Source organism: Balearica regulorum, chromosome 16 (assembly GCF_011004875.1).
Source record: "Balearica regulorum gibbericeps isolate bBalReg1 chromosome 16, bBalReg1.pri, whole genome shotgun sequence".
Taxonomy (NCBI): domain Eukaryota; kingdom Metazoa; phylum Chordata; class Aves; order Gruiformes; family Gruidae; genus Balearica; species Balearica regulorum.
Window position 1 is genome coordinate 6,124,018 of NC_046199.1, and position 26,548 is coordinate 6,150,565.

The 26,548-nt window shown below is 56.8% G+C and overlaps 1 protein-coding gene across 7 annotated transcripts; it reads left to right on the forward strand.

Moving 5' to 3' along the window:
• The first annotated feature begins 11,542 nt into the window (after positions 1 to 11,542).
• On the forward strand, positions 11,543 to 25,729 carry KCNS1 (potassium voltage-gated channel modifier subfamily S member 1). Of its 7 annotated transcripts, none has more exons than XM_075768911.1 (3): positions 11,543 to 11,669; positions 16,473 to 17,465; positions 23,040 to 25,729. In XM_075768911.1, the coding sequence occupies exons 2-3, from the start codon at positions 16,500 to 16,502 to the stop codon at positions 23,493 to 23,495; spliced, it is 1,422 nt and encodes a 473-aa protein (XP_075625026.1). In that variant the 5' UTR covers positions 11,543 to 11,669; positions 16,473 to 16,499; the 3' UTR covers positions 23,496 to 25,729. The 7 variants fall into 7 exon arrangements, with proteins under 7 accessions (XP_075625026.1, XP_075625025.1, XP_075625027.1 ...); XM_075768910.1 differs by having other exon boundaries at positions 11,555 to 11,669; positions 15,824 to 17,465; XM_075768912.1 differs by lacking the exon at positions 11,543 to 11,669 and adding an exon at positions 11,832 to 11,962.
• The last annotated feature ends 819 nt before the right edge of the window (positions 25,730 to 26,548 follow it).

A 26,548-nucleotide genomic window follows, 5' to 3' on the forward strand; every position in this document is an offset into this window, starting at 1 on the left:
GAGGGGAAAAATTCAGCTAAAGAAAGTTGGCTGGGAAAGCCCCAAATCAGGGCACAAACACACAGACCTAAGGAGTTCTCGTAGTTTTTGTACAGCTGAATGCCAGGGCCAAAATTCAGGAAATCCTGAGAAACATCAGCAGGAGAGATCCTGTGCAGTCTGAGGGACCTGCCCAGCATCTGCCCAGTGCAATAGCAGAGCCAGGCATTGCCACCACATGCTGCAGGAGCAGAGCATCTCCCAGCCCATGCTGATACCCAAACAGTGCCTGCCAGATCCTCCCCAACAAGCCTGGCATCAGCCATGGGGTATGTCCTATCATCATGTTCCCAACAAGCAGACCCAGCCTGGACTGGGAGAAGACCCCGGTCTGTCTGCATACCCTAGAGACCAGAGGAAAATGGTGAGCGCTGGACAACAGCTGGAAAGGACCATTTGGGTGGCTGGCTGGGAGGAGGCACTTTGCCTCCTTCTCCTTTGACTTGCAGGCAGAGCCCGTGAACAGCCCCACTCCCAGCCCCTCACATCCCCCTGCTCAAGAGGAGCATCCTGCAGGCATTGCCTGAAAGGTGTCGGAGCTGCTGTGTAAGGGCTGAGCTTATGATCCCCACTGCTGGCCACGAGCAAGACAATCTGGGGAGCAGCATGAACTGGCCAGATGTTTAAACCACCCACAAATACAGCAGGATGAAATCTCTGGCTGTGAGATCAACATCTCACACACCCCAAGGTAGACACTGGAAGGTCCCTGGCCAAGGCTGGGGAGAGCATCTGCTGGAGCCAGTCCTTCCATGGTCACCCCATGGAGGAAGGTAAAGACTCAGAAATTTAAGTGACTGAGAAGGAAGTCCTACAGTGAAAGACCACCTCTCAGCTTAGCCTAGCCAAGGAGGGGCAGAGATAACTGCAGAGCTCATACAGTGCCAGGGGAGGCTGGAAACACCAGGCTGGGAGCTCATCAGCCAAATTCAGTGTTAAATCAGACATTGCTTCTGACCAGAACAGTGTTCTACTGGGGCAGCAGGTAGAGGGGGAACTATCTCTGCCACCCTTACACCAACCCACCCCTCCAAGCAAGAAGCACTGTGCCACACAAGCCATGGGGTGACAGGGGCAGAGCCCCAGCACTCCCCCAGCCATCCCGGCACCGAGGCAGCCGGGGCTGACACAGTGGCTGAGGGCAGAGCAGCCTGATTACACCTCCCGCCCATCATTAGTCACAGATCACAGCCCTTCCTCCTCCATCAGGACCAGCTATTATCAGCTATTAAGCAGGCATTTCCATACAGCTGGTTAATTTGATAATGCTGCAATTATCTTGGTTTGTTAACAAGATTAAATTGCTAATTGGTTTGATTAAGCACAGAGCTCCAGGCATGGGGTGCCTCTCAGCTGGTATTGCTCATGGCCCCACACAGCCCAATGGCTGCTGTGCCCAGGGCAGCAGCTCCTCCATGTAGACAAGGCAAGGCAGCAGCCCAAGAGGGGTTCACCACCCAAAAACCAGTGCCTGAGGCCCCCAGATCTCCACATGAAGGCCTGGAGAGGTCCCTCCTCCTGCCCTGAGACAGGGCCAGCTTTGCCCTCATCACTGCTGTCACCCAGCTGCTGGCCCAGGCAGGAGATGGCTACAGGGCCAGGGCGTGCTGTGGGGACATCTGGTCTGCCTCAGTCCTGCTTCTTTCTGTTTGGGAGCACTGCAAGTTGGAAATCCCCACAGCAATGCCCCAACTGTGTACATCCCTGCAGCTGCATCAATAAATCCTCTGCAGTCCTCTCCCCAGGAACAGGTCCCTACCACAGTGTTTCCAGCAACACCCAGCTCACCACCACAGCTGTACTGGGGAGCTCCCACCACCATGGCTGACACTCACCCATAACCCCCATGCATCCAGCACCCACCTGGGAGGAGCTGGGCAATGCACCAGAACATGCAGAGGGCAGGATCCCTGATTGTAGTAAGTTCCTGGCAGCATGCTTTGACTGAAAATCCTTTGGCTCCAGGTCTCTGGGAAGGAAAGAAATTTTCCCTCTGCATCCTAGGTGTGTGCCAGAAAGACAGCAGGAGAAGTAGTGAGTCCTGTGCCAGAGAGATGTTTCCATGCTGGTTCTTCCCATGTCATCTGCTTCCCCAGGGCTAGAGCAGGCTGGAGATGGAGGGGTTAGTTTTCTCTGCCTGGAGGTTTACCACAGCTCAGGACTCACTGCTGTGGGACCAGGGCTGGTGCTGGAAACGTGGGCAAAGGCTGCACTCAAGGACCCAGCTTTGGGTTAGAAACATCTATCATGGCATGCCACAGCAGCAGCACCACTGCAAGGCAGGGAGCCATGCAGCTCCATTTGCATGCAGCAGGTCTGGCTTACTCCATCTTCCCTCAGAAGAAGGGGTTTGTGGCCAGTCATTCTTGGACCAGTCCCAAAGAAAACATCCAGCACTCCCTGACATCCCAGGGGATGCAATCCAGAGTGGCTCCCCCCGGAGGACAGAGGATGGAGAAGGTCTCATCCACAGCACACCCCTTGCACACCTGAGTGTCTTTTTAATATTTTCTTGGCACCTCCTCCCCACATTTTATGCTCTGGCTCAGGAGACTGAGTGATCAGGGTTTGAATACAGAACAGTTTGGTGCTCAAGAGTGATGCAAGACCTTTTCAAGGGATGATTCAAACCAGTCTAATAAGAATTACTACAGCTTTGAAAACCTTTGAAAAGAGAGGGTTATTTAACCAGCCTGGCCCAGGAGTGGGAAGCTGTAGTCCCAGCAGGCTGCAGCAACCGCATCAAATCCAGAGGAGGAAAATCCCCAGGCTGAGCAGATCCACCTGGCAGCAGCTCTGCCCATGGTCAGGTGCTGCACACAGTCCCCATCTCCTCAGCAGACAAGCAGCAGTATTTCAGGTGGAAAAAGGAGTCAATACCATTCTGGTCCCCACCATCAAAGAAGTCTACATACCTCTGCAGAAAAATAAACCATGCTCACACTGCTGAAGGTCAACAGATGTACAAAGTCATTCTGTGCTTTCTCCTGTGGGATGATTTATATAAACTCAGCTCCTCACCTGGAGCAAGGCACCCTCCAGCTGCAAGGGGAGGGTGGTCAGAGCCAGAGCTGTCTCACACCAGCCAATTCCCTCCAGCATTTTCTTTCTGAAGACACAAGGAAGCCTTTTTCCTGCTCTAGAGCCTTGCTATGAACATGCCTTGGCTTGCCTGGCCAGAATGCACCAGTGACCTTTCCCAGTGCCCTCCCACCCTCCCCAGATGCAGGAAGAGGTAACACATGGCACTGGCTCCCACTGCACTGGGCGGGCAGGGGCGGCCAGGGCCCAGGCTGGCATGGCAGAGGGAGGCTGCAGCTGCCCCTGGGAAGCCTTTGAGACAGCCAGGTGGAAGCTGTTCCTTCTGTCCAGCTCCAGCATGTCATCCCAGCTGTGCACTGCACCCAGCCCCTGTGCGGTGGGGAGCCCCAGAGCAGTGGGCTCTGGCAGAGGACAGGACTGTGGTCCCAGGGATGCCAGAGCAGCCTGCTGCAATTTCTCTCCTGCCTAAATTGCTGCCAAGCCTCACAAGCAGCTTGTTACAGAGTCCTTAAGTCTGGTGCAGAAGCCACATTCTCCATGGTGGCCAAGAGGCAGCAGAGCTATGCCCTGCTCAGCTGAGCTGCTTGACTCCATCCTCCCCTTCATCCCACTGGAATCCTCACCAGGCTGCTCTCTGCTGCAGCTGTAGGAGGGTGCAAACCCAGGGAGCATGTCAGATGCTGGCAGGACTTCCCCGAGGCAGGGAACCAAAAGGCAGCCAAAAAACCCAAGGCACTGGCAGCACCCTGGAGCTGGGGGAGATCCCTGCATACCAGCAGTCCCTCATCCCCACACAGAAAGACACTGGAGGAAACAGGAACCTCTTTCCTCTGCAGTAAGCCCCACTGCATAAAAGCATATGTGAGAGCTCAGCCAGAGGCTGGGCAGCAGTGCAGGCAGCACTGCCAGGCTCCCTCTCTGCAGCCCCAGCTCTCTGCTCCAGGGCCAGACCCAGAGCCCCTCAGACAGGCTGACATCTGCCTTCAGCCAGGCAGCTGGGATGTTATCCCAACAACAGCTCTGGCAAAGGCTGGCAAAGCACTTGAAGATTCTCACCCGAAGCAGTCTGCAGAGGGGAAAGCACCAGCAGCATGTAAAGCACCTCCCATAGGCACCTGCCCTGCAACAGCCCTGCTCACACACCCCAACTCACGGCCAACACACATGCTCCAGGCAAGGTCAGGGTCACAAACTCCCCATCACTCCCAAATCCACCAGCACAGGCACCACAGTACTTGCACACCCCCTCCCAAATGGGGCTGCTCACCTGCAGAGAGGCCATCCCAGCTAACACCAGTGCCTCTCCATAGCAAGGTGCTAGGGGAGAGGAGGGTGGGCTATTTATGCTACAGGGCAGCCCAGATGAGCTCCTGCCACTCCCCTGCTCCAGCTGTGGAAGAGAAGCCATTTCCCAGCTCCTTTGGGTCCCAGCACTGGTTCCCTGTTAGTGCCAGCAGCGCTGCACGGGGGAATTCCTGCCTCTCCAGCCCTGCCTGCGCCAAGGCGCACACAGATGCTCCTTTCCCCGACAACTATGTAGGTTAATAACATGCAATGTGATTGCAAGACACAGGGAACCGCAAAGCTATGTCAATATTTAGCTTTTACACATTTGGCTAATTAGAGAGCAACCTGTGATTCCCTCCGAAGGAGGCATGGCTGCTTCGCCCCTCTCCCTCCCCTTCTGTATGTTCCCAGTTCAGATGGGATAAACGTCAGCTCATTATTTCTGGAGTTCGTTGGTCGCAAACGGTCTGTCCCAAAATGCTATTCCCAGGCACTGGATGTCAGAAATCATTATACTAAATAAAGCTTCATGAATGATTCATGAAGCTGGGTTCCACATTAATCAGGGAGATGGGCAAAAGCAGCGCAGCATCACGGACTGCCGTGTCGTGTTCTTGCACAGGCAGGCGAATGGAGAGGTCTGGACCTTCAAGGCACAAATCAGAGAGATGGTGCAAATCAGAGAAACACCCTGGTCCCAACACGATCGGAGCCTGACCAGGCGGAGACCAAAAGCAGGCGATGGGCTGTTGCCCAAATACCTTTCTGCTTCAGGAGCTCCTGTGACTCGATCATGTTAATGAGCCCAGGGCAGCCTGTGCTGCTGCTCTGAGCATCCTCAGAGATGCACGACTGCTTTTCACATTAGCCCCGGTCTCCAGCACGGCGCTGGGCCAGCGCTCAGGACTCACGTACTGACTCCCTGGCTCTGTGCACTATGGCCACTAAAAATAGAAAAATGTTTTTCTGAAATGTCATCGGGAGGCTCCTTCCAGCGCCCAGGCAAACGGGGCTTCTGCCTGGATGCCACGCTGCATCCCACCATGGGCTGTCCACCAACGGGTATTTTCTTGGGACACAAATGCTTCTTCCACTGCTCCAAGACTTTGGAAAGAAGGTAGATGCGTCCTTTCTTGGTACCTAAATCTACCTTAAAAGGCGAGCCCTGGATCCCATAAATGAGAATGAGAGGAGCCCACAGCTTGGCAATGCTGGTGGGAAGGAGGCAATGAAGTGTGGGATCCTGTGGGCATTTTGCAGAAGCAAGTGCCTGTGCCTCTCCCGACCAGCCAGGCTCAGCCAGCAAGCTCTTGTCCTTGAGTCTGCCCCTGCATCCCTGGCTGCTCCTCTGCTGCTTTTTCAAAGACTCCTGGTAAAAAAACCCTAAAACTACAAAAATATGACAACAGACAGCCAGGCCAGCTATACGGCAGGAAAAATCTGTAGCTGGCATTGTAAAATCTGGGCTCTGGCATGAAGACAGCAGTGATTCTCCATGCAGCAGCATAGGAATATCTATCAGGAGGCCAAGGAGACATCAGACACCCCTGTTCCCCATGCCGTGGCTCTGCAGCCTTCCTGGGGCCAGCAGTGAGTCACCAGCCCTGAACCACGGCAGGGCTGATCCGCTGCCGAGGGCACCCACCTGCAGGGAGCGAGCGGGTCCCGTGCCAGCCTGGGTCCCCAGAGCCACCCCACTCCCCAGTGCTCCAGCATCTCGCGGGGCAGATTGCCGATGCCGCAGCTCCATCAGTCCCAAGTCCTCCTCCTTGGACCGAGGTGTTCTGCCCATGCAGGGATGACGTCTGCAGGAGGGAGAGGCAGAGATGGGATGAAGGAAGCCAGCAAGTCCCCCAGAATCCTTCAGAGCCTTGAGACCCGAAGACCCTTGGCCACCAGAGACCCTCTCATCACCCTCGGCACTGCCAAAACCTCCTGCAGGTAGCCTGAAAGACAGCATCCTTCCAGAGGCGGGCGAGCCTCTCCCCCTCAGCCCATGCCCCGTTAATCTCCAACTGTAATTGCTTTGGCCAGCACAGAGGCAGGTAGCTGGAGGTGGACCAGCAACCGGAGCCAGGCGCTCACACCGGGTGCCTCACACCACTGGGGCACTTTCATCTGTAAAATAACAAGAACAGTGACAATTCATCAGCAGTTTATAGTTTTGCCTTGAAATTTCCAACGGTGTCATCACCGTCAGGCAGGGACCGAAGGGGCCCAAACCTGCAGCCGCTCTCTGACCCAGGTCCGGCGGAGAGGCAGAGCCCCAGGGCGGGTTTGCTGTCCCTGCTCCCGCCGATGCCAGCCCCTCATCTGCGCTTGCTATGGGATGAAAGTATCTGCAGGATCAACTGTCTCAGGGAAACAGCATCTCCCTTTATCCCAACCTCCTTATTGCATGGAGAGACTGATTTCTGACTTGTCTCCTTGTATTATCACCAAATACTAATTTATAAGGCGGTGCTGTGCCCTGGCGGGACAGGGGCAGGGGGCAGACCCCCCTGCTCCATCCTGCCTGGCCATGCCCGGCGGGGGTCAGGGACCACCATGCCCTCCCTCCCTCCCTCCCTCCCTCCCTCCCTCCCTCCCTCCCTCCCGCCGTGGCCGTGGCTGTGACCACGCACAGTTACAGAAAGCAAAGTGCAGGGCGAGTGTCTGCACTGCACGAGCCTGTGCAGAGTTAAAGGCTCGGCTGCACTCTTGGTTACCTGCGTGATTTTACGTGCAAGACTGTAAGATTTAATTACAATGAAATTTGTGCTTCCATCTTCACCTGTTTCTCTCCTGGCAGAGGAAGCAAGCAGTGTGTCTGCACTGCCTGTGCGAGCTTGGGTGTGATGATTAGTAGCTGTGGCTTTGTCTGTACTAGTAAATGAAGTGTGCCTGGGCTGACTCTGGCACCAGATCCAGGTGGTGGGGAACAGACCAAGTCCTCACTATTAACGTCTCCTCTAACACCACGCTGCCTGCCCTCTGGCAGCACCCCTGCCTGTGGGGGCTCCTAGCCCTGCTGGGAATGGTCTGCAGAGCGTTGCTTGGCCCATGGGAAGCCCTGACCTGAGATGCTCCAGCAGATTAACAATGAACCTGGGAGCGGCCCTTGGCTTTGCTGAATTTGATTTTGGGGATGTGTCCTGGGCATTGGAGGGCAGCGAAACAGCCTGGGGCAGAGACAGGGGGGAGGGAGGAGATTGCAAGTTGCTATTAAATGGAGGCGATGCATGTCCTTGGGGCACATGGAAGCCCTCCAGACAGTAAATCATTGCTCTGAAGTCCCTGACCTTACACTGAAGCATCTCCCTGCTCCCTCGCCAGAGGTTTGCCATCTATATAAAAAATAGCCACTGCTGCGTTAAGACTCTCCAATTTTTCTCATGTTTCTGGTTACCGCTTCAGAGCCCAACCACAAGCCAAGGTCTCCAGCAAGTTCAGTAAACGTTCATTAATCTTGTCTGGCTTAGGCACCCAGTGGGCTCAGTAAAACTCCAAGCCAAAAAAGTTTCAGGCTGTCAGAGCCGTGGGCTGTAGCCAGGCAATACACCAAGAGCCGGTCCCATGCCTGCCGCAGACCGATGGCGACGCAGTCACCTCAATGCAGGGGGCTGGATGCCGCAGGTGCATCCGAGGGCTCCAGTGCAGCCTTGGGGGAGGCTCAAATCTGAAGGAGGTTGGTTAAATAATCTCCTGGCCTGGAGCAGGCTGAGTTTCCCCACCATCAGCAGCGCCTACAGACACCCTGTGGCTCTGGGAGGAAGATGGGGGTTGTGGGGATGGGAGCCCCGGAGCTGGTGGTCCCCACTTCCCTCCTCCTGCTCAGAGGATGCTGCCATCACGACTCGGCTTTCCCTCCCCACCACGCCATGGGGCAGCTCTGGGGAGAGGCAAGGCTGCACGGGGACAGCCGACGGCAGGGGAACAGGGATGGCCGATGGCACGGGAAGGAGAAGCCCAAACCCCTCCAGCTGGGCAATCCCCTCCCAGAGCTCACGGGAGGCTGGAGGGGGACAAACACACCAGCGAGTGCAGAAACCACCAGAAAACAAAAATATTAAAGAAAATCCAAACATCTTTGTCACTGAGAAATGCACGAGCAGGCTTTTGCATCTGCCCTAATTTAGCTCTTTCCCTCTGGAAAGGACTATTTGTTAAATGCTTTGTGTTCGTGTCCCCGGCATTAATCAGCCCCCGTTGGCAGCCGGCTCCACAGATCCCCCTGCGCTCGCAGGTACGCCAGCGCTCGCCCCGCTCTATCCCACCCTCCCACGTGGCAGATACCCAGCAGCTCCGGCCTTTCACAAACGGATGTCCAAGGGGCTGAATAGTGCTTGAAGATTTTTCTTTTAATTAAAGGAGCACTGCAGACATGCTATATTCATATATATTTTCCCTTATTTTTTAATTTATTGCTACATCAGCTATTAAAAAAAAAAAAAAGGCAGAAAGAAGAAAGGAAGGGAGCTGCCACAAGCTGAGCGCCTTTCGGGATGACTCACTGCAGTACTGAAATGGCTGCTGGCTTCAGACTCACCCTGCCTCTGCGATTTGCTTCCAGACTGCAGAAAAGACCACGGCAAGAGGTTTCGCCCCCCGTCCCCACGTGGAGGATTTGCCATGTGGTTATCGACATAATCCCCCCCGGGCTTCGGCGGGAGGAGACCTGCCTTCCCCAAGAGAGGAAGATGGGGGGAGACATGAAAGGAAGAGATGGCGAGGCATTTCCAGCTGACCTGATTTTCTGCCTGTTCCCATCTCCACGTCACTGCCAGTTAGTTCAGGAGTGGTGGCAGAGGCATGGGGCTGGCCCGTGCCGTGGGGAGCTGTGCCCTCCCAGCACGGCTGCAAACCCTTGCACCTCAATTTGTTGGGAAAGAGCCTTAAAATGGGAGTCTCCCTTTCCTGCCACGGCTCGCCAGTGTCAGTGCAAAGTCAGGCCAACAAGTCCTGGTCAGCTAATGGGAGAGTCAGGCCTTCAGCATCTGAGTTTGTGTAGCAAAGGGAAAATTCACCTCAAGTACCATCTATGCTGCTGCCAAGTCCCCTCTGAAGGACGCTGTGATGCCAGCACAAGCCTACGTGGGGTCTCTGCAGCCTGGAAGGTGAACTTTGCTCTCCAGCCAGGGCTTTGAGCAGCAGCCGGAGACGTGGAGGTGTCTCCCCTCCGTGTGTCCCCAGCCCCTTCCCAGGGTGACCCATCCAGCCTGGGACACTGTGGGCAGACCCCCGGCAGCTCTCTGCCTCGCTTGCCGCTCACGCTGCAGCTCCTCCGCACAGCCCAGGGGACACTCATCAAAGCCCCCCGGTGCTGGGAGAGCTGGTTTTTTTGGGGGGGGACAGGGCTCAGGTCTGCCCTGTGGCGATGTGGAAATGATGCCCTGATGCAAAGACAAAATGCCAGATGGAGTGAGCACCTTGGCAGCGTGAGGCATGGCTCCTTCCCTGAAAAATGGCTGACCGAGAAATATTTTCAGAAGGGAGAAGAAAATTCACCCTGATCACAGGACGTGACAGGCGGAGAAAACCCTACGCGGGAGCCAGCCCTCCTCCCACCCCGTGGGCTGCACCCCGCTGGGGCTCAGCACCCGCTGTGAGCTGGGCTTCCAAGTGCCCGGAGCAGACAAAGCTGGGCATGTTTATCTTGCAGCTTCCAGGGATGCTCTGCCATCCCTAATTGCCATAAAAATAAATGTTTTTTGCTTCATATCACAGAGCAGAGGAATTTCCGTCAGCTTTTTTTTTTTTTCTTCTCCTCTTTTTTTTTCTTTTCTGAGGCCTCCCTTAAAGTCATCCCTTCCCCCTCCCTCCGCTGCCTTCTTCCCATGTAAACAAGCACACGGCACACGCAGTCTGACACATCACACACATGGAAACACGCTGATGGCCCCGCAGTGGCGAGCGCTGCCTGGCGCAGGGACGGGGCTGGCAGCGCACACGGCCGCGGGAGGCAGGCGTGCGGGCAGGGGGAAGGATGCTCGCCACCAAAAAGAGCTCTCAGCCGGCCGCATGCAAGCCCGGAGAAGGGTGAGCACCCAGAGGCTTCAGCTCCTCGGGCTGGAATCAGCAAGCAGACAGATCCGATGCGGAAGGCGGTGTGAAGTCTCGCCCTGTGCGAGCCGCCTGTCTGACACAGCTGCTCTGTGCCAGCTGCCGGAGCAATGAACCATCGCTGCGCGGACATGCAGCCCCAGCCGTCACCCCAGGAAGGTCGCCCATCCTCTCTTTCCCATCTCTCTGCTCCGGCAGCTGACTTCTGGGGGAGTTGGTGCGCTTGCAGCAGTCCCCGGGCCGTGCGGGGATGGCCCCAGGTGTCAGCAGCAGCTCGCTGACCTGAAACACAGCGTGTGCCATGCCTGGGAGTCACTGCCTTCACCCACCTCCCAACGAGCCTCTAAAGAGACAACAGGGAGCTCAGCGAGCCAGGGGGGCTCTTACCTGGGGGGCTGCCCTGGTGCCCTATGCAGCCCCTGTCCCAAGGAGGAAGATGGAGCTGGATCGCATGGAGGGCGACTGCGAGGGCAGAGGCGCATCGTCTGCCCGGCGCAGGGCGGCACCGCTGCTGGGGCCCTGCTCGGCCTGAACGCCCGTGGCACGGGACAGCACGCTGCACCCCACATAGCTCCAGGGGCTCAGCCCCCCAAGGGCAGCGTTTGCCACTTGGGCAACTTTGCAAAGAGCTGGGGTAGGCCAGGGCCGGGCGAGGCACGTACCCCCATCACGGCTCCCACCAGCCGTCCCGCAGGCTCTGCCGGCTGCTAAGGGCACTTCCAGCAGGTAAGGCGATCGCGGCAGGTGTACCCACGCCTGGCCCAGGTTTCCTATCCTGCTGCCATCCTTGGCTTGGTCCCGCACGGCCGCCGCAGCGCTGCCTTTGCGGGATAAACCGCCTGCCTCACACCGGAGCTGTGCCGACGCACCAGCCGGTTTTGCCAAAATCGGGTCCCCCGTCTTCTGGTCCCGGTGGGCTTCCTCGGGGGACGAGGTGGGGTTTCCCCCCCCCCCCCCCCGGGCACCCTCGGGCATCCCCAGCCCTCTGCCCTGCACAGAGCTCAGGGGCCGCCCCAGGGTACGGGGACACGCACCCCGCTCCGCTCCGGCTCTATCGCAGCCACCGGGGACCGGCCTCCCCTCCCCGCTCCCACCCCGCGGCTCCGGGCGGGCGGGCCGGAGGGCGGCACCTCCGGGAGGGGCTGCGGGCGGGACCCCCCTCCGGCCCCGCGGAGTTTCTGCCGCCGCCGCCGGCCCCGCAGGGCTCCGCGGCTCCGCGCCGGGCGCGCAACGCTGCGGCGGGGGCGGCGCCGAGGCAGGTGAGCGGCGGCGCGGGGCCGGGCTCCGGCACCCGGGGTGCGGCAGGCACCGGCATCGCGGGGACCCGGGGCGCCGGCATCCCGGGGCGCTGCGGGCACCGGCGTCCCGGGGCGGGGCGAGGACCGTGGGATCGGCAACCCAGGGAACAGCAGGGACCGGGGCACCGGCATCCCGGCAACCCGGGGTACCGGCATCCCCGGGCATTGCAGGGATCAGCGCCCTGGGGCGCGGCAGGCAGCCGGGGCACCGGCATCCCGGGGTGAGAGGGCAACCGGAGCAGCGGCATGCGGGGGTGAGCAGGGATGGGGGCAGCGGCACACCGGGATGAGCGGGGAAGCGAGGTACCGACATCCCGGGATGAGCAGGGAGCCCCTGTGCCAGCACCCGCATCCTGGGATGCTGGTGGGACCCGGGGTACAGGGACACTCCCCCTGGTCCTTCTGCAGGCGGGTGTAGGAGAGTCCCTCTCCCCGAAGCCTTCCCCCCACGGGGGCTGCATCCCCTCCTCCCCCGGGAGCAGGGCAGGGCGCGGGGGTCCCCTCCGGAGAGCTGTGCACCCACTGCGTGGGACCTGGGAGCAGAGGCTGGCACAGGGCAGGACATCATCTGCAGCAGGCGCTGGGCTGCCCGCTCGCAGTAGAAAGCCGAGCTATTGGTAATCACCCCGTCCTGCGCCCCGAGACAGGCAGGGAGTCCCCCCCCCCCGTCATCTGCATCCCCAGCCCTGGGCATTTTGGTGGCCCCTCAGCGTGCAGCAGCAGCTTATGCTCTGCCTGCAGGGAGCAGCCGGCAGTGGGCATCCCCCTTCTATGCTCCCCGCTGCCCGCCTGGCAAACCCCCCCGCCAAGGAAGGGCTTGGTCCTGAGCATCTTCAGGGCGATGGGTACAGGGACGGTCGGTGATGGGGAGGGGGTCTGCAGGGGCACTTCTGGATGACCAGAAAGCAGGTGTCTCCCCAGTCCTGCCCCAGCACATGACTGATGGGGACACCATCCTGCAGGAGCTGGGAGGTGACCCAGCCCCATTCCCCCACAAGGTACCCAGCAGGGGACCCCCAGCCCTACCCCAGCCCCATGGGCATCCCATGCAGGACTTCCTCCAGCGGTTTGCAGCCACCAGCCCTGCACACCTGGGACGTGCAGGGTCACAAGCCTGCGGTGACGGGGCATTTGGGACTGGGCTACAGGCAAAGGATGAGGGGTTTCCTCCTTCTCTACGCATTTCTAATGGCTCCTTTGAGACAAGCCACACGACTCCCTGCTGGGAAGCCTCGCTGAGCTGTAAGTACAGGGCTTTTTATTTGGACTGTTAATCTAAATCCATTGTACCTGGTTGGAAAAGCCCCTGTGTACAATACTCCCTGCACTTGCTGCATCCTCACTTGAATGTCTATTAGCATCTTCCTTCCCACTCCCTTGGGTCCCCTCTGCCAGTTAGAATAAATGTACATAACTTCCATTTGAAAGCCTTTAAGAAAAAAAAAAATGTTGTCAAGGGAAACTCTTCTAGCATTTCTTACAGATATGCTTGATCTGTTTTTATATTTTTTACTGTCATAAATGCATATATCAGAGATTTTTTTCTCCACAAGATACATATTCATTTGAACACCCAACACCCAGCTCACACTGGGCTTGTGTAATTCTGATGGTCGTCTCCTTAAAATAGCTTACAATATATTTCATAATTTACCAGAGAGACTGGCTTTATCTGTTCTATCTTTCCAATCATTCATGGAAATTTGGGTTAACTAAAGGAAAATTTTGCAAATTCACATTATTCCAGACAGACGCATTTGTATTCTCTATCCATTGTGCTTTAAAATAAAAACCCACCCACCCTTCCCAAAGTAAGCTTCTGTTTCCCAGCAGATATCCCTGCAAATGTGAGACAGGCAGATATTTTGATGATCCGACAGGGGAGATCTTAGTCCAAACCCCAGTTTTGTTCTAAAGCTGAGCTTAGCTAGTCATGAAACAAGTAGGCAAAAGAGTTATAAAACTATTAATTGCTGCTTCACATTCCTAGATGAAAGCTGTATGTGGGCAGAAATAATTTGCTCTATTCAGAAGCGAACATCAGAAAGGAGGATCACAGACGGTTCGCGACCCTTCTCCTCGCTCTGCTTCCTGTGCAGGAGGGATTCCCGGGGGTGCAAAGGCTTGCAGGGTCCTGACACCCACTCGGGTTTTTTTTTTGAACTGGGAGAGAGGTGGGAGCCGGCTCCCTCCTGGCTCTCGACGTTTGGCACGTCTCACCCAGAGCCGCAGCCGCGCAGCACAGCGATGCGCTGGGGATGGTCCTGCTGAGCTGGAGCATGGCTTTAGGCTTGTCCTGCCATCCCGGCACAGCCCCCGGTAGCCCTCCGGGCTGCCCCGTGCCCCAGCCCAGCCCCAAAAACCACCTTTCCATTGATTTTGGTCACATTTGGCCTGGCCTTCTGGAGTTGGTGCTGTATAGGGCAGGTATGGAAACAGGCTGAGGATGGGTGTGGGATAAGCTGGATCCCACAGTCCCACTCCCACGGCGGTGTGTGAGTATGTGTGTGTGTGTGTGTGTTTGTAGCCTGAATGCATGAGCATCCTTCTGCAAGGAACCTGGATTAGTCATCCCCACCCCACAGATGGGCTGCGTGATGTCTTCCCTGGAAAAGCTAATCTGTCACAGAAATTCCAATTTATCCCTGAAAAGGAGCATTTACACCCCTTTTTCTCCCTTGCTTTTGTCTGAAGCATTAAAAAAGTTGATACTTCTTTTTTTTACTCCCCCTTGAAAGGCAAGACAATGAGTCCATTAAGTTCTGAGGCTTATCACAAGCCGGTTGCCTCCTCCAGACATGGAGTAATGGCTTGGTGGTGCAAATCCTGTGTCTTTAAGGAGCCCTGGCTGGGAGATGCAGTGGAGTTAGCAGATGCCTCTGCCAGGCCATTTCACACTAATCTGGTGTTTGCTGCACCCACAAGGCCTGCCCAGCTTAAAAACACCCCTCTGGGGTTTATTTCTAACCATTACTCTGGTACCGGTTCCTCTCCAGCTCTGCTCTGACCTCCAGCTTTGGATGTGGAAATGTCCCCCAAGGTCCCTCCCGGTCTGACAAACCTTTTACACTGCATTTCTCAGAGACTGGAAAACACGCAGAGCCCTTCCCCTGCTTTGGGCTTTGCCCCATTAACCCCATGAGATGCCCTGGGAGCAACGCAGGGCCGGGGTGCAATGGGGTCCGCAGGGGAACGGAGATTCCCCGGGGTGGGGGGGCACCCGCCTCGTCTCACTGACCCAGCCTTGGCCCTCGGTGGCTGCTGTCGGACCGGACTGTCCTGTGCGGGGTCTGGGGGCACCTGGGCATCACCGCGGGGGCTGCTGCAGCCTTTCCCTTGGCTCCCGCTGCCTGTCTGGCCTCTGTCCCTGCGTCGCACAAAAGTTTGAAAAGGCTGGGTGATACAGGACAGAGAAGGTGAGGGATTTTTCTAACCAGCAGCTGGCTGATTGAAACCAGGGGCAGAAGCCTTTGAGATGGGAAACAGGCCCGACTGGAGGTCTGAAATGCCTCAGTGACCGCTGCAGCAAAAGCATCGGCGGCTGCAGAAGTCGTGTCGGTACCAGCAGTGAGCCTGAGGTGCGAGCAGAGCTCAGGAGCAAGTCACACCTAATAGCAGGATTTCTCCAAAGCAACCGACCCGTGGGGACAAACATACTTCCTCGACCAAGGGAGCAAAGGCAGCGTCCCTGCGGGGGACACCCAGTGCTCCTGTGCCGGGAACGGGGCGACCGTGTGGGTCCGGGGCTGCTCCCTGCATCCCCAGGCGTTTTGACAGATAAGGGAGGGGGGAAGAAGTCTGATTTCAAGGTGACGCAGGAAGCTCACAAACCTTTTTATTTGCCTTTTTATTCTAAGCTTCTGGTCAAGACAGGCAAATGCATTTGAAGGTGTAGGAATGCTTCTCTTTATTAGATGCTTTAACTGCTGCTCATTAGAAAACAGAATGTTTGCTGTGTGGAAAAGCCCGGTTCCCTGAAACAGCACAAATCAAAACTTTGATTTTTATTTCCCTACCCACATACAGGTTGTTAATTCAGAGTCATCAATGATTCTGAATCATGTTTTTGTTATGTTTCAATATTATAAAAATAATCTTAATATTTTGCATGACAGAACACACAAGGGGAAACAAAGCAAGCAGATTTATTATTTTGACACTTCTTCCACTGAAATTCTCCCTAAAACCGACACCTTCTGTGAAAACACTTTGATTTTGGCAAAGCCGCCTTTGCTGCTGGGAAGGCTGCACCATCTAAGGACTTGTTGACCAGGTCTAATTAGCAACGTAGGCAGTCGGGCTACAAAGCTCTTTGGCAGAATCACTGCGGCACCAATTTGATGAGCACGGGGCAGCGTGAGATCTGGTTTTTCCACAGGGGAGGCTCTTTGGGGGATAACTCCTCTCTTCAGTGACTAATTACCTGTTTGAACAAGGAAAGCCCCAGGGATGAGGTGCCGGAGGTGCAGTAAACTGCCTCCCGCAGGGCCTTAGCAAAGGGAGGAGCTTGAAGAGGTTAAAAGAAAAGCAAGGGAAAGTTGGACCTGGAAAAATCATTGGCTTTTTTTTCCCCCTCCTTGCATGCCACTGAAGAACAACTGCCCAAAGCTGTTTCTCTGCCCTCCCCTCTCCCTGGGCCTCCCTTTTCAACATGTGAGCATCCCTCCTCGCTCCCCAGGGTGCTTCTGGCCCTCTCCCCCACGGGAGCACCTGGAGCGGGGGGAGCCCTGCGTCCCCTCCAGCCCGGCTCTGTCTCGCCCGCAGGCGGAACCAGCTCCTGCTCTGCTGATCATGGTCAACAAGACCTTAAATTTCTGGGGTCCCGGTTTTGAGGAGGACGTTATCAACATCAACGTGGGGGGTCTGAGAAGGCGGCTCAGCTCCAGCGCCCTCTCCAAGTTCCCCGACACCCGCCTGGGACGCCTGCTCTCCTGCGACTCGGAGGAGTCCATCCTGCAGCTCTGCGATGACTACGATGTGAGCGCCAGGGAGTTCTACTTCGACCGAAACCCTGGCTTCTTCCTCTACGTGCTCCACTTCTACCAGACGGGGAAGCTGCACGTCATGGAGGAGCTGTGCGTCTTCTCCTTCTGCCAGGAGATCGAGTACTGGGGCATCAATGAGTTCTTCCTGGACTCCTGCTGCAGCTACCGCTACCACGAGCGCAAGCTGGAGAGCCGGCACCACAACTGGGACGAGGAGAGCGAAGTCAGCAGTGTGGACACATCCCCCGATGAGATCTCCGACATCAACCACGACCTGCTGCACTACAGCACGCTGCGCTGCGGCAACGTGCGCAAACGCCTCTGGCTCACCATGGAGAACCCCGGCTACTCCATCCCCAGCAAACTCTTCAGCTTCGTGTCCATCAGCGTGGTGCTGGTTTCCATAGCCACCATGTGCATCCACAGCATGCCCGAGTACCAGGAGGTGGATGAGAACGGCAACGTGCTCGATGAACCCGTGCTGCACAAGCTGGAGTATTTCTGCATCTCCTGGTTCACCTTCGAAGTGTCTTCTCGCCTCCTGCTCTCCCCCAACCCCAGGAAGTTCTTCAAGCACCCGCTGAACCTAATTGACATTGTCTCGGTGCTGCCCTTCTACTTCACCCTTTTGGTGGACGTGACCATGGGCAGTGACTCGGAGCTGGGCAACCTGGGCAAGGTTGTGCAGGTGTTTCGGCTCATGAGAATATTCCGAGTGCTGAAGCTGGCTCGGCACTCCACCGGACTGAGGTCGCTGGGGGCCACCTTGAAGGTAAATGGGCTCTCTATCTCCTTATCTACTCCTATAGTCTCCGGGTAAGAAGGAGACCTCTGGTGTGGCTGGGGGATGTGGACATTCCTGTTCCCAGTAAGCTACCAGCTCTGGCTAGTGTCTGGTGAGTGTGCTTAGGGTGGTGGGCTGGGTCACTGGTTTCTGTGTCTGCTAAAGCAACTAAGTGTGAGGAGCACTACATGAGTCCTCTTAGTACACATAGTAAACAGGAATTCACCCCATTGCTTGTAGACTTTGCTTCATGGATAACTGGTGCTTCCAGGGACTCAGCCACCCCTTCTCCATGTGCAAGCCCCATTACACAGTGTTGGAACAGACTCAGCCGTGCATGGGTGGATGGTGATGTCCCACCAGAAGTGGGTCAGTGCCTAGCCAGGCTGTGAGCAACCTCCTCAGCAGGGACTGGGCCAGCCAGCAGTTGTTGGGTATAGCAGCACCAGCATGTGTGGCTCGGAGCTGCTCCTGTCCTTAGTCTGGGAGAAGGGGGAATCTCCTAAGGGCATGCTGCCAGCTGGCTGGAGACCAGCATCCATACGTTGGTGTCTGCATATCTAGGGAGACATAGACATCTTGGTCCAGCTGAGCTGACTCTTGGATGCTCCAGAGTATGATGAGGTTGGGACTGGGACATGGATAACCATGAGTGGCGCAGAGCAGCGATAGAAAAGCAGAAGGTTAGGTGCAGGGCCTGGGACAACCAGCTCCAGGCAGGGTGCGTGTCCCCAGCAGAGCCTGGGCTACCAGCAGCTGCCCCACAGTGTGCTGGAGAGGCTCAGGGAAAGCACAGCATGCAGGGCCGGAGGAAACAGCCCAGGACCATGTGGTCCTCAGGAGGAAGAGCTGGATGAGGAGATGCTGAGACAGTGAAGGACCAGAGTCCAAGCATGCTGGGATGTGGCACCCCTGCAGGTTTAGTGAGAGGAGGTCCTCATCCTCCATGGCATGCCCCAAGGCTGCGTTTCTCCAAACGCCCTCTGCAGCAACCCCAGCCTCCTTAGACAGGCCAAGATCAGCTGTGACAAGAGTCACAGCATGAAGCTATCATGAAATCCTCACCAAGCCTGGTGCTGCAGCCTAGACTTCCATCACTGCAGCTTGGCTGCGTGGCATGGACCAGCCATGGTGCCCTGTGCAGCTCTGCACTCTCCCCCACCATCCATCCCTCCACCATCCCCCTCATGCTGAGGGACACGTGCCCGAATCTGGGGAGGGTGGAACCGTCCCTTCACCTTCTGCGCTTACACAGAAAATCTAGCCTGATGCAGAGGCCAATTAAACTCAGCCTTTAATTGCCTCTGATTCTTGGTGACCACATCAAGAGAAATCCTAAAACTGATCCTCGAGCCTGCCAAGACGCAGAGTGACACACACTCCCAATGCCCCACTACGCACAGGGCTTGTGCTAGGCACAGGGAGGGGGTCAACCAGGACAAACATCTCCTCTCCTCACAGGACCACCTCTGGTCCACACATTTAGACCAGAAGACTGTTTTGCAAGCACTGCTCATGAAATATCCCCATGCCTTTCCTCCCTTCAAACAAATGTTGTGCCAAACAAGTGGCCAAGGAAAGCAATCTTCATAACAGAGCTTGAAATTCAACCAAAGGCACGATCTTCTCCCACTCAGCACCTGGCAAGGGCCAGAGCCACAGCTCCCGGTGCTGCTCCCACTGAAGGGCCATCGCAGGGAGGGAGCGGGCACAGCTGCGGCTGGGGACACCCTGTTTGTCACTGCTGCAGCCACAGCAGGGCCAGCATGGGATGTCCTGGTGTCATCAGGACTTGACTGCCAGGGTTAGACCCATTCCCACAGGTGAGCCATGGAGAAAAGCAAACCTCAAGCATGGCTGGAGACAAGGAGGGGAAGTAGGAAAGGTCTTCTGCCAACTTCTGCTGTGAAGCAGGACCAGCCCAGCCCAGCACTAATCCTGCTAATCCCACAGAGCATCAGAAAAAATGGGTGGAAAAAATTCCTGGTATCCTCAAAGCCTGCTGAAAATGGGGTCCAGGGAGGATTGTTGGACATGAAAATGCCTCAAGTCCTACCTGCATCATACTTAGTTCTGAACATTCACCTTGAAAGAGCAATTAGCAAGTGACAGGCCGATGTAACACTGCTTGCAGAATTTAAATAAAATTGTACACGTGGGAAGGGCTCCCTGAACCCTTTCAGTGCTCCATTTAAGCGTGAACAACACGTTGCAGCAGAGCAGGGACTGATGAGCTCATCTGCATGTTATTAAGCAGCAGACAAGATCTGGGGAGCCGGCAGCATCCCGACTCCGGCCTCTGTCAAGCCGCTGATTCACAGAGTGACGTGCTGGAAAGTACCGCTTCCCGGGGACTCCGGAGCCAGCTCTAAATGGGGATGAGTGAAGACACAAATCTGACGCAGCAGCTTGGCATTGTGATTTACTGGGCACATAAATTACAACGTCTTGCTAATCATAATTTACTTCCTATTGCAAGAGCATAAAGCAGCAGCAGAGGAGTAAAGGCTGTTAACAGCCAGGAAGCAGGAGTGATGGCTCTGGCAAGCCGAATAATTGCTCCCCTGCCACAAAAGTGCTAGCAGAGGGATTTCTGCTATTAGTGCATCATAAACTCTGAACCATCTTCAGATTGCTTGGGGCCTGATCCAGGGTCTATTTAATTTGAGGAGAGGCTTCCCACATGCCTCTGCTCTTCCTCCCCGCTGTGTACGACATCCATTACCGCTATTGCGGCTTCCCCGATGCGGGTCTGGTGCCTGTCTCCCACCGGCAGTCAATAGGTGATAGGCACTGAGTAATTTGGGTACCTGCAGGGATCTACAAGAGTTGCTGTCTGTCCCCTTAGGGGCCTGAACACACGAATAGGTTGGAAGAGCCAGAGCTGCACGTCCCCAGACAGCGGATACATCACCCTGCTGTCACTACTGTGGGCCATCTCTGTGCTCGGTCCCCATGCTGGTATCTCCAGCCATGCTCAAACCAAGCTCTTCCATTTCATTTGTCTTCTGCTGTACTGGAGGAAAGATGTGCATTCAGCAAGGGAAGGAGCGCTTGCATGGCCCATGGCTGTCCCAAGGGCAGGCAGACCTTCTGCCAAGGCAGGAGCCCAAAGAGACTGCTGCTAGGGTGGCTGTTTCCCTGCAGCCTTTCGTGACCCATCATCTCCTCCCCCAAGGCTGGCTGCTTCCTAAGCCTGCATCCCACCCAAACCATGGCCAAAACTCCATCCCCACCTGAACCACAGGCTAAGCCTGCATCCCCACCCGAACCCCAGCTGTGGCTGCCTGCCCCTGGATCAATGAGTGAACCACACGTTTGGAGGATAAATGGCTGCAAATAGGTGGCAGCCAGTGCCTGAGGATCAGCTGTGGCAGGCTGCCCAGAGATGTTGTGGAGTCTCCTTCTCTGGAGGTATCCAAGACCTGCCTGGATGTGATCCTGTGCAACCTGCTCTAGGTGATCCTGCTTTAGCAGGGGGTTGGACTAGATGATCTCCAGAGGTCTCTTCCAACCCCGACCAGCATGGGATTCTGGGAGGTTCCTGGAGCCTCCCCTGTGCCACAAGCCCTTACCCTGCTTGTAAATTAAAGCAGGAGGAGTTATCGAGCTGCCTGCCTTCCCCCTCGCCTTCCCCCTCCAACACATCCCAGGGCCATAACTGATACTCTTTAAAAATGTATAAGGTTATTTGGCTCTGCTGCTCCCCAGCTGGGACGTACAGACGTGCTGTTAAGCTGCAACCAGGAGCAAGTCTTCCATGGCTAAGTGATACATCCTTGAAACTCTGTGGTTCTGAGCTGTTTGTCCTTCCCAAGGAGCTCCTTGGAGCTGCTGTAGGGCATTTGCAGCCACAGGCAACGGAGGAGGAGATTATTTCCCCTCGGTACTGCTGGCTGAGCAGCTTTTGCCAGCAATCTAAGCAAAGTCTTTTTGCTCCCTGCCATGAATCCACCTCCTTTATGTCTTGTCTTGACAATGGAAGCTCTTTTCCCACATCTTCTGCTGTTTGCTTTGCTCAGCTGTTGTTTTGTTTAGTCATTATGTGGTCTCCACTAAAGCATTCTCTGCCTGTTAGGAGACTGGGGAAAAAAACCCCCATGATCAGAGCTCTGCTTTCCTTTCCTCCAAAGGTGAAGAGCAAGCTAGCAGATCAGTGGGCAGAAACATCCAAGAAATTCGCTTGTGACAATCAAAAAGCGAGTGGACTAGCCGTGCTGTGAGGACGGCGGTGGCTTTGGCACTGGCGGGTGGTTAGCCTGGCCCTGCCAGAAAACGGTCCCCTCCCGGGCTGTGAGGCTTTACGAGCGGGCTGTGCCGGGGGTCCCCATCCCCGCTGCGTCCCCTTGGCTCACACCTCGCCAGCCGTGGGACGGGGCAGGAGCTGGGTGCTGGCCCATAGCGGTGTGCCTGGTCCCAGCTTGTCCTCCAGCAGTCCCTTCCCGGCCTCACTTGCTGCCGTGTCCCCCAGCTGCCCACCGCCTTTCTTCCCCCAGGCTTTTGGCACACGTTTATACTTTGCTCTAAAATTAAGAATATCCAAAGAAAGATTGCAACACAAATGTTTTAGTTGGAAACCAGAGAAACGATAGCTTCTTCAAGGAGTGCTGCACACCTCTGCTGCCAATTTGTCCCCCCAGGTCCTGGGAGGTTGGGTGTCCCATGGCCACGTTCCCACCAGGGCTCCAAGACCCTCAGGGTGGGGGTCATCCAGCCGGGGGGTGCAGCACCCTGTGGCGATGGGTGCTAGGACCAGCCCACACTGCTGTTGGATGGATCCCCAGACTGACCTGATGACCAGGGCTGCTTGGATCCACGTCAGCTCTGAGGTTCACTTCGAGCATCCCATGGAGGAGCAGCAAAACCTGATGGGAAATTATCTCAGAAACAGTAGTTTCTGCAAGAAAAAATCCCCCCTATGTGTGTAACAAAGGGTTAAATGGCTGCTGAGACTGTAGGTGGTGTTGGGTATAGGAGGGATCAGGTCCCTGGGGCTCTGGCTGTGGGTGCCCGGCAGCCCGGGGCTGGCACCCAGGAAAGAGCCAGAGCTGAGCCTGCAGCAGCGGCGCGCACCCTCCCTGCGAGCACATTGCCAGCATCTTGGGAAGATACAAATCGCTTCACTTAGAGGCTGCCTATTAGGTGGTTTCTGGGGACCTGCCAAGATAAAAGGAAAATGTGTCTAAATATTGTTAGCCGAGATCAGGTCGGAGCGAGTGCTGGAGGCGGGGGAGCTGGGAAGCGCAGGTCCCCGTTCCCTCCCGGCACGGCCTCCTCTTCGCAGGATGGAGGAGGGCAGAGGGGCGGCTGTGGGCGCCAGGGCTGATTTCCTGGCTGCCCCACTCACTCCAGGTGGGGGTCACCCACGCACCCCCCAACCCGTCTGAGCCCGGCCCTGCAGCAGGACATCCCATGGCAGAGATGGATGGAGGCATCGAGATCCCCGACGGAGGTGGGCAGGGAGTCTGCGTGCAGGGCTGTATTTGCGCTGCGGGATCCTGGTGTCCTGGCTGTGACGGGTGCGGCGGCACCCACTGACCACCGCTTTTCTTTGTCTTCTAGCACAGCTACCGGGAGGTGGGGATCCTGCTGCTCTACCTGGCCGTGGGGGTCTCTGTCTTCTCTGGTGTGGCATACACTGCCGAGAAGGAGGAAGATGTCGGCTTCGACACCATCCCGGCGTGCTGGTGGTGGGGCACCGTCAGCATGACCACTGTGGGCTACGGTGATGTGGTACCCGTCACCGTGGCAGGCAAGCTGGCCGCCTCGGGCTGCATCCTGGGGGGCATCCTGGTCGTGGCGCTGCCCATCACGATCATCTTCAACAAGTTCTCCCACTTCTACCGCAAGCAGAAGGCGCTGGAGGCGGCCGTGAGGAACAGCGGGAAGAGAGACCCCGAGGACGTGGAGAGCACCTCCAGCCACGACCGAGACTCAGACGCTCTGAGCGAGACCTCCCTGGGCAGAGGCAGCCCTGACCGCCGCGGTCTGACCCCCGGCGCCCACCCGACCCCCTGACCCCACCACGCTGCAGCACCGGGGCCTGTGCGGGACCTGCTTGCTCACCGCGAGCACGGCATGGCTGTTGCACCAGGACACAGCGGGGGAGCCAGGCTCTCCCCGTCTCGCACCGTGCCTGGTGTCCCCCCTGCCCTGCAACGGACAGGAGGGGCTGGAGGAGATGCCCAGTGGGTGCCACAGCCCCCGGGATGCAGCAGCCAGGTCTGCCTGGACGTGTCTCAGCCTTCATCTAGCGACAGCCCTGCTCCCCCGTGGCTGCAAGTGGTGGCTGCGGTGCTGGACATAGCCCTGCCAGAAAGGGAGTGAGAAAAAGAGAAATACAGGTGACCCTGGATCAGGCACAGTCCTGGTGCGTGAAGGGGAACGCTCCTCTGCCCTCAGGCTTTGTGTTGTCCAGGGTGAGGTTAAATAGTGTGAGGGTGACAGCCCCTGCCCAGGCTGGCTGCCCTTGCGGGTCCTGTGCCAGCTTGGCATCAACTCCAGCTCCAATCTTGTCCTACCCCCAGCAGGAAACAGCCTCAAAAGGCTCAGCTGCCCCACCGGCCGGGAGAAAGGGGGTTGGAAAGGAGTCTGTATGGGAGGAGATGTGGTGTCCAGCTCAGGGTGAGCCCCACTGTCCCCAGCCCCAGCAATGGAACTGACAGGACCTTACCTTCCTGCCATTGCAATTGGGGTGGAACTGGTCTCCTGCGCTGCCCCCACTGGGACCCCCAGGGATCTGGGTCTGGGGGCTGTGCTGGGAGCGTGGCACAGCTGGCAACACTGTCCGTGCAGGGGGGTCACCCACTGGGGGTGACCGGGCAAAAGGGACGCTGTGCTCCGAGGCAGGACCGGCCAGAGGGGATCAAGCTGGGAGAACCAAGGGGTCACCCCCGGTGGGGCTCTGCCCCACAAGCCCTTTGCTGCATGGGGCTCCCACGCCACGGGGTATTTGTTTTGGAGGAGCGGCTGCTCTCTGTGGCTGCTGGCTCCCAGCCCCCAGGGCAGAGAGGAGGCAGAGTCCCTGCCGAGGGCTGTCAGGAAGCAAACATGGGGGTACGCTCCTGGGCATGGAGAAGCTGCCTCAGCCAGTGCCGTACACTCGTGATTTGCACTGTGGGAAGAGCTGCCAGGGAGCCCAGGGGTTGCAGCAGCCCGTGATGGGGTGGAGGAAATGACCAAAGCCATGTGCTTTGCAGGATTCGGCATGTGCCTTGGTCCCCCTGGCCACAACCCCCAGCCTGGCTTCGCTCTACTGCCTCATCCCCGCCTGCCTTGGGGCCAGCCAGGAGCGCTGTAAGGAGGGGGTCACACTGCCCCGGGCATCACCTCTGTCCCTGCAGGGAGCTGAGCTCTGCGGGTGCTGATGCACACACCTTCCCTCCGCAGGGAGGGAGCACCCCCCATGTCCGTGGGAGAGCCAGGCCAGAGGGGACCTTGCACTGCTCCTCGTCACCGCAGCCTCTGAGCAGCTCACCGCCGGGCAGGGAGGTCCATCTGAGACCCAGGGCCCCCTTTCCGCCCGGATCCCCCACCCAGCTGAGCACATTCGGGGCTGCTCCCAGCACAGCATTAATTCCCCACAGAGTTTTTCCTTGACCCCCTGGTTCTCTGTTTGGAAGTTTTGCAACTCCTTTGTGCACAGAGGAATACACCCAGCAATGCCTGTTCCAGGCAGGAGAAATGTGCACCTAATCACCTAATCGGCTCAAAAATATGTTGCTGGCTGCAGGATGGCCCCAGGCCCCTGGGTGGTGGCGTTTGTCGCTGGTTGTCCTGGCTGGCTTTTGGCACAGCCCCAGTTGCTGGCTCTGCCTGTGGCAATCTGCTGATCATGGGGAGCACAAACCAACGCCGGCTGCAGTGCGGATGCAGCACTGAACCCCAGTGGGACACAGGGAGGGGCCCCAAGGAACAGCGGCGTGGGATGGGAGGGTGCTCACACTCCTGACATCATCGAGTCTTCCAGTATCAACGGTTTGTGGTCTGCTCTGTGCTCATTCTGACTGTGAGCTGGGACTGGTGAGCTCCATCATCTGCTCCGACCAGCTCCCGCTGCACTGTTACTTGAATAAAGGAAGGAGTTTCCCCTTCTCTCCATAAATATTCCAGTAGCAAAATGTATTAAAATGTGAAGACTAAATTACATGTATTAATTAAAGAGCATTATGCAAATAATTAAAAGAGCATGTAAATTAATTTTCTATCTATGCATGGGATGCATACTGTATATTTTATTAAAGACCTAAGTGACCCGCTTTGGAGGCTGGCTTTCTGTTTCGCCTCGTGCAGCACATCGGCTGGGCTGGGGCCGGCTCAGCGGGTCGGTGCAGGCAGCCCCGGGGAGCAGGAGCGGCCAGGCTGCTCCTGGAGCGACTGCAGGTCCCCCCCTGAGCCAGCTCCAGGCACCGTCTTGGAGCACAGCGGAGCTCCCACGCAGACAGCCCCTGCCTCATCCCTGCCCCGATGGTGGGAGACAGCTAGTCCTTGTGCCTGGACCATTGGCATCATCCTAGCTGGAGCATTTTGGATAACGCGCCTGCCAGGAGGCCCAACGAACCGGGCGTCCCTGGGGTGCGAGGGAATGGCTCGAAGCTGGTGGGCTCCGGGAAGAGCCAGGCATCGTGGCTGGGAGGGAGGGAAGCACAGAGCAGTTTTCAGAGGGAGAGGAAAGGATAGCAATTAACATTAAAAATGCAGGATGATTCCCAAAGCAGAGCTTGCCCCATCCAAGCGTGGTTTGCTCCTCCATCCCATTCGTTACACACCCATGAAATCTGGGAAGCAGGCAAAGAGGAGCAGAAATTTGCAGACACGCACACTGCGATCAGCAACGCCAAGGGACATGAGAGCTGAGCTGCCGGCGTGAGCAAACCCCGCGCTGGGAGCTGAGGAGCAGCAGCCAGCCGTTATTTCCCCAATAGCCACTCTTGTTTTAAGAAACTAATTTTAAGCCCAGGCTTGTGGGCCATGTTTTGGACTAAAGGTAGAAAAGTCTCCACTTTAAAAGAAAATATAGTTTAGGTAGCAAGTGTTAATTGCTTAACTGGGTTAAACAACATTTTAGGTAC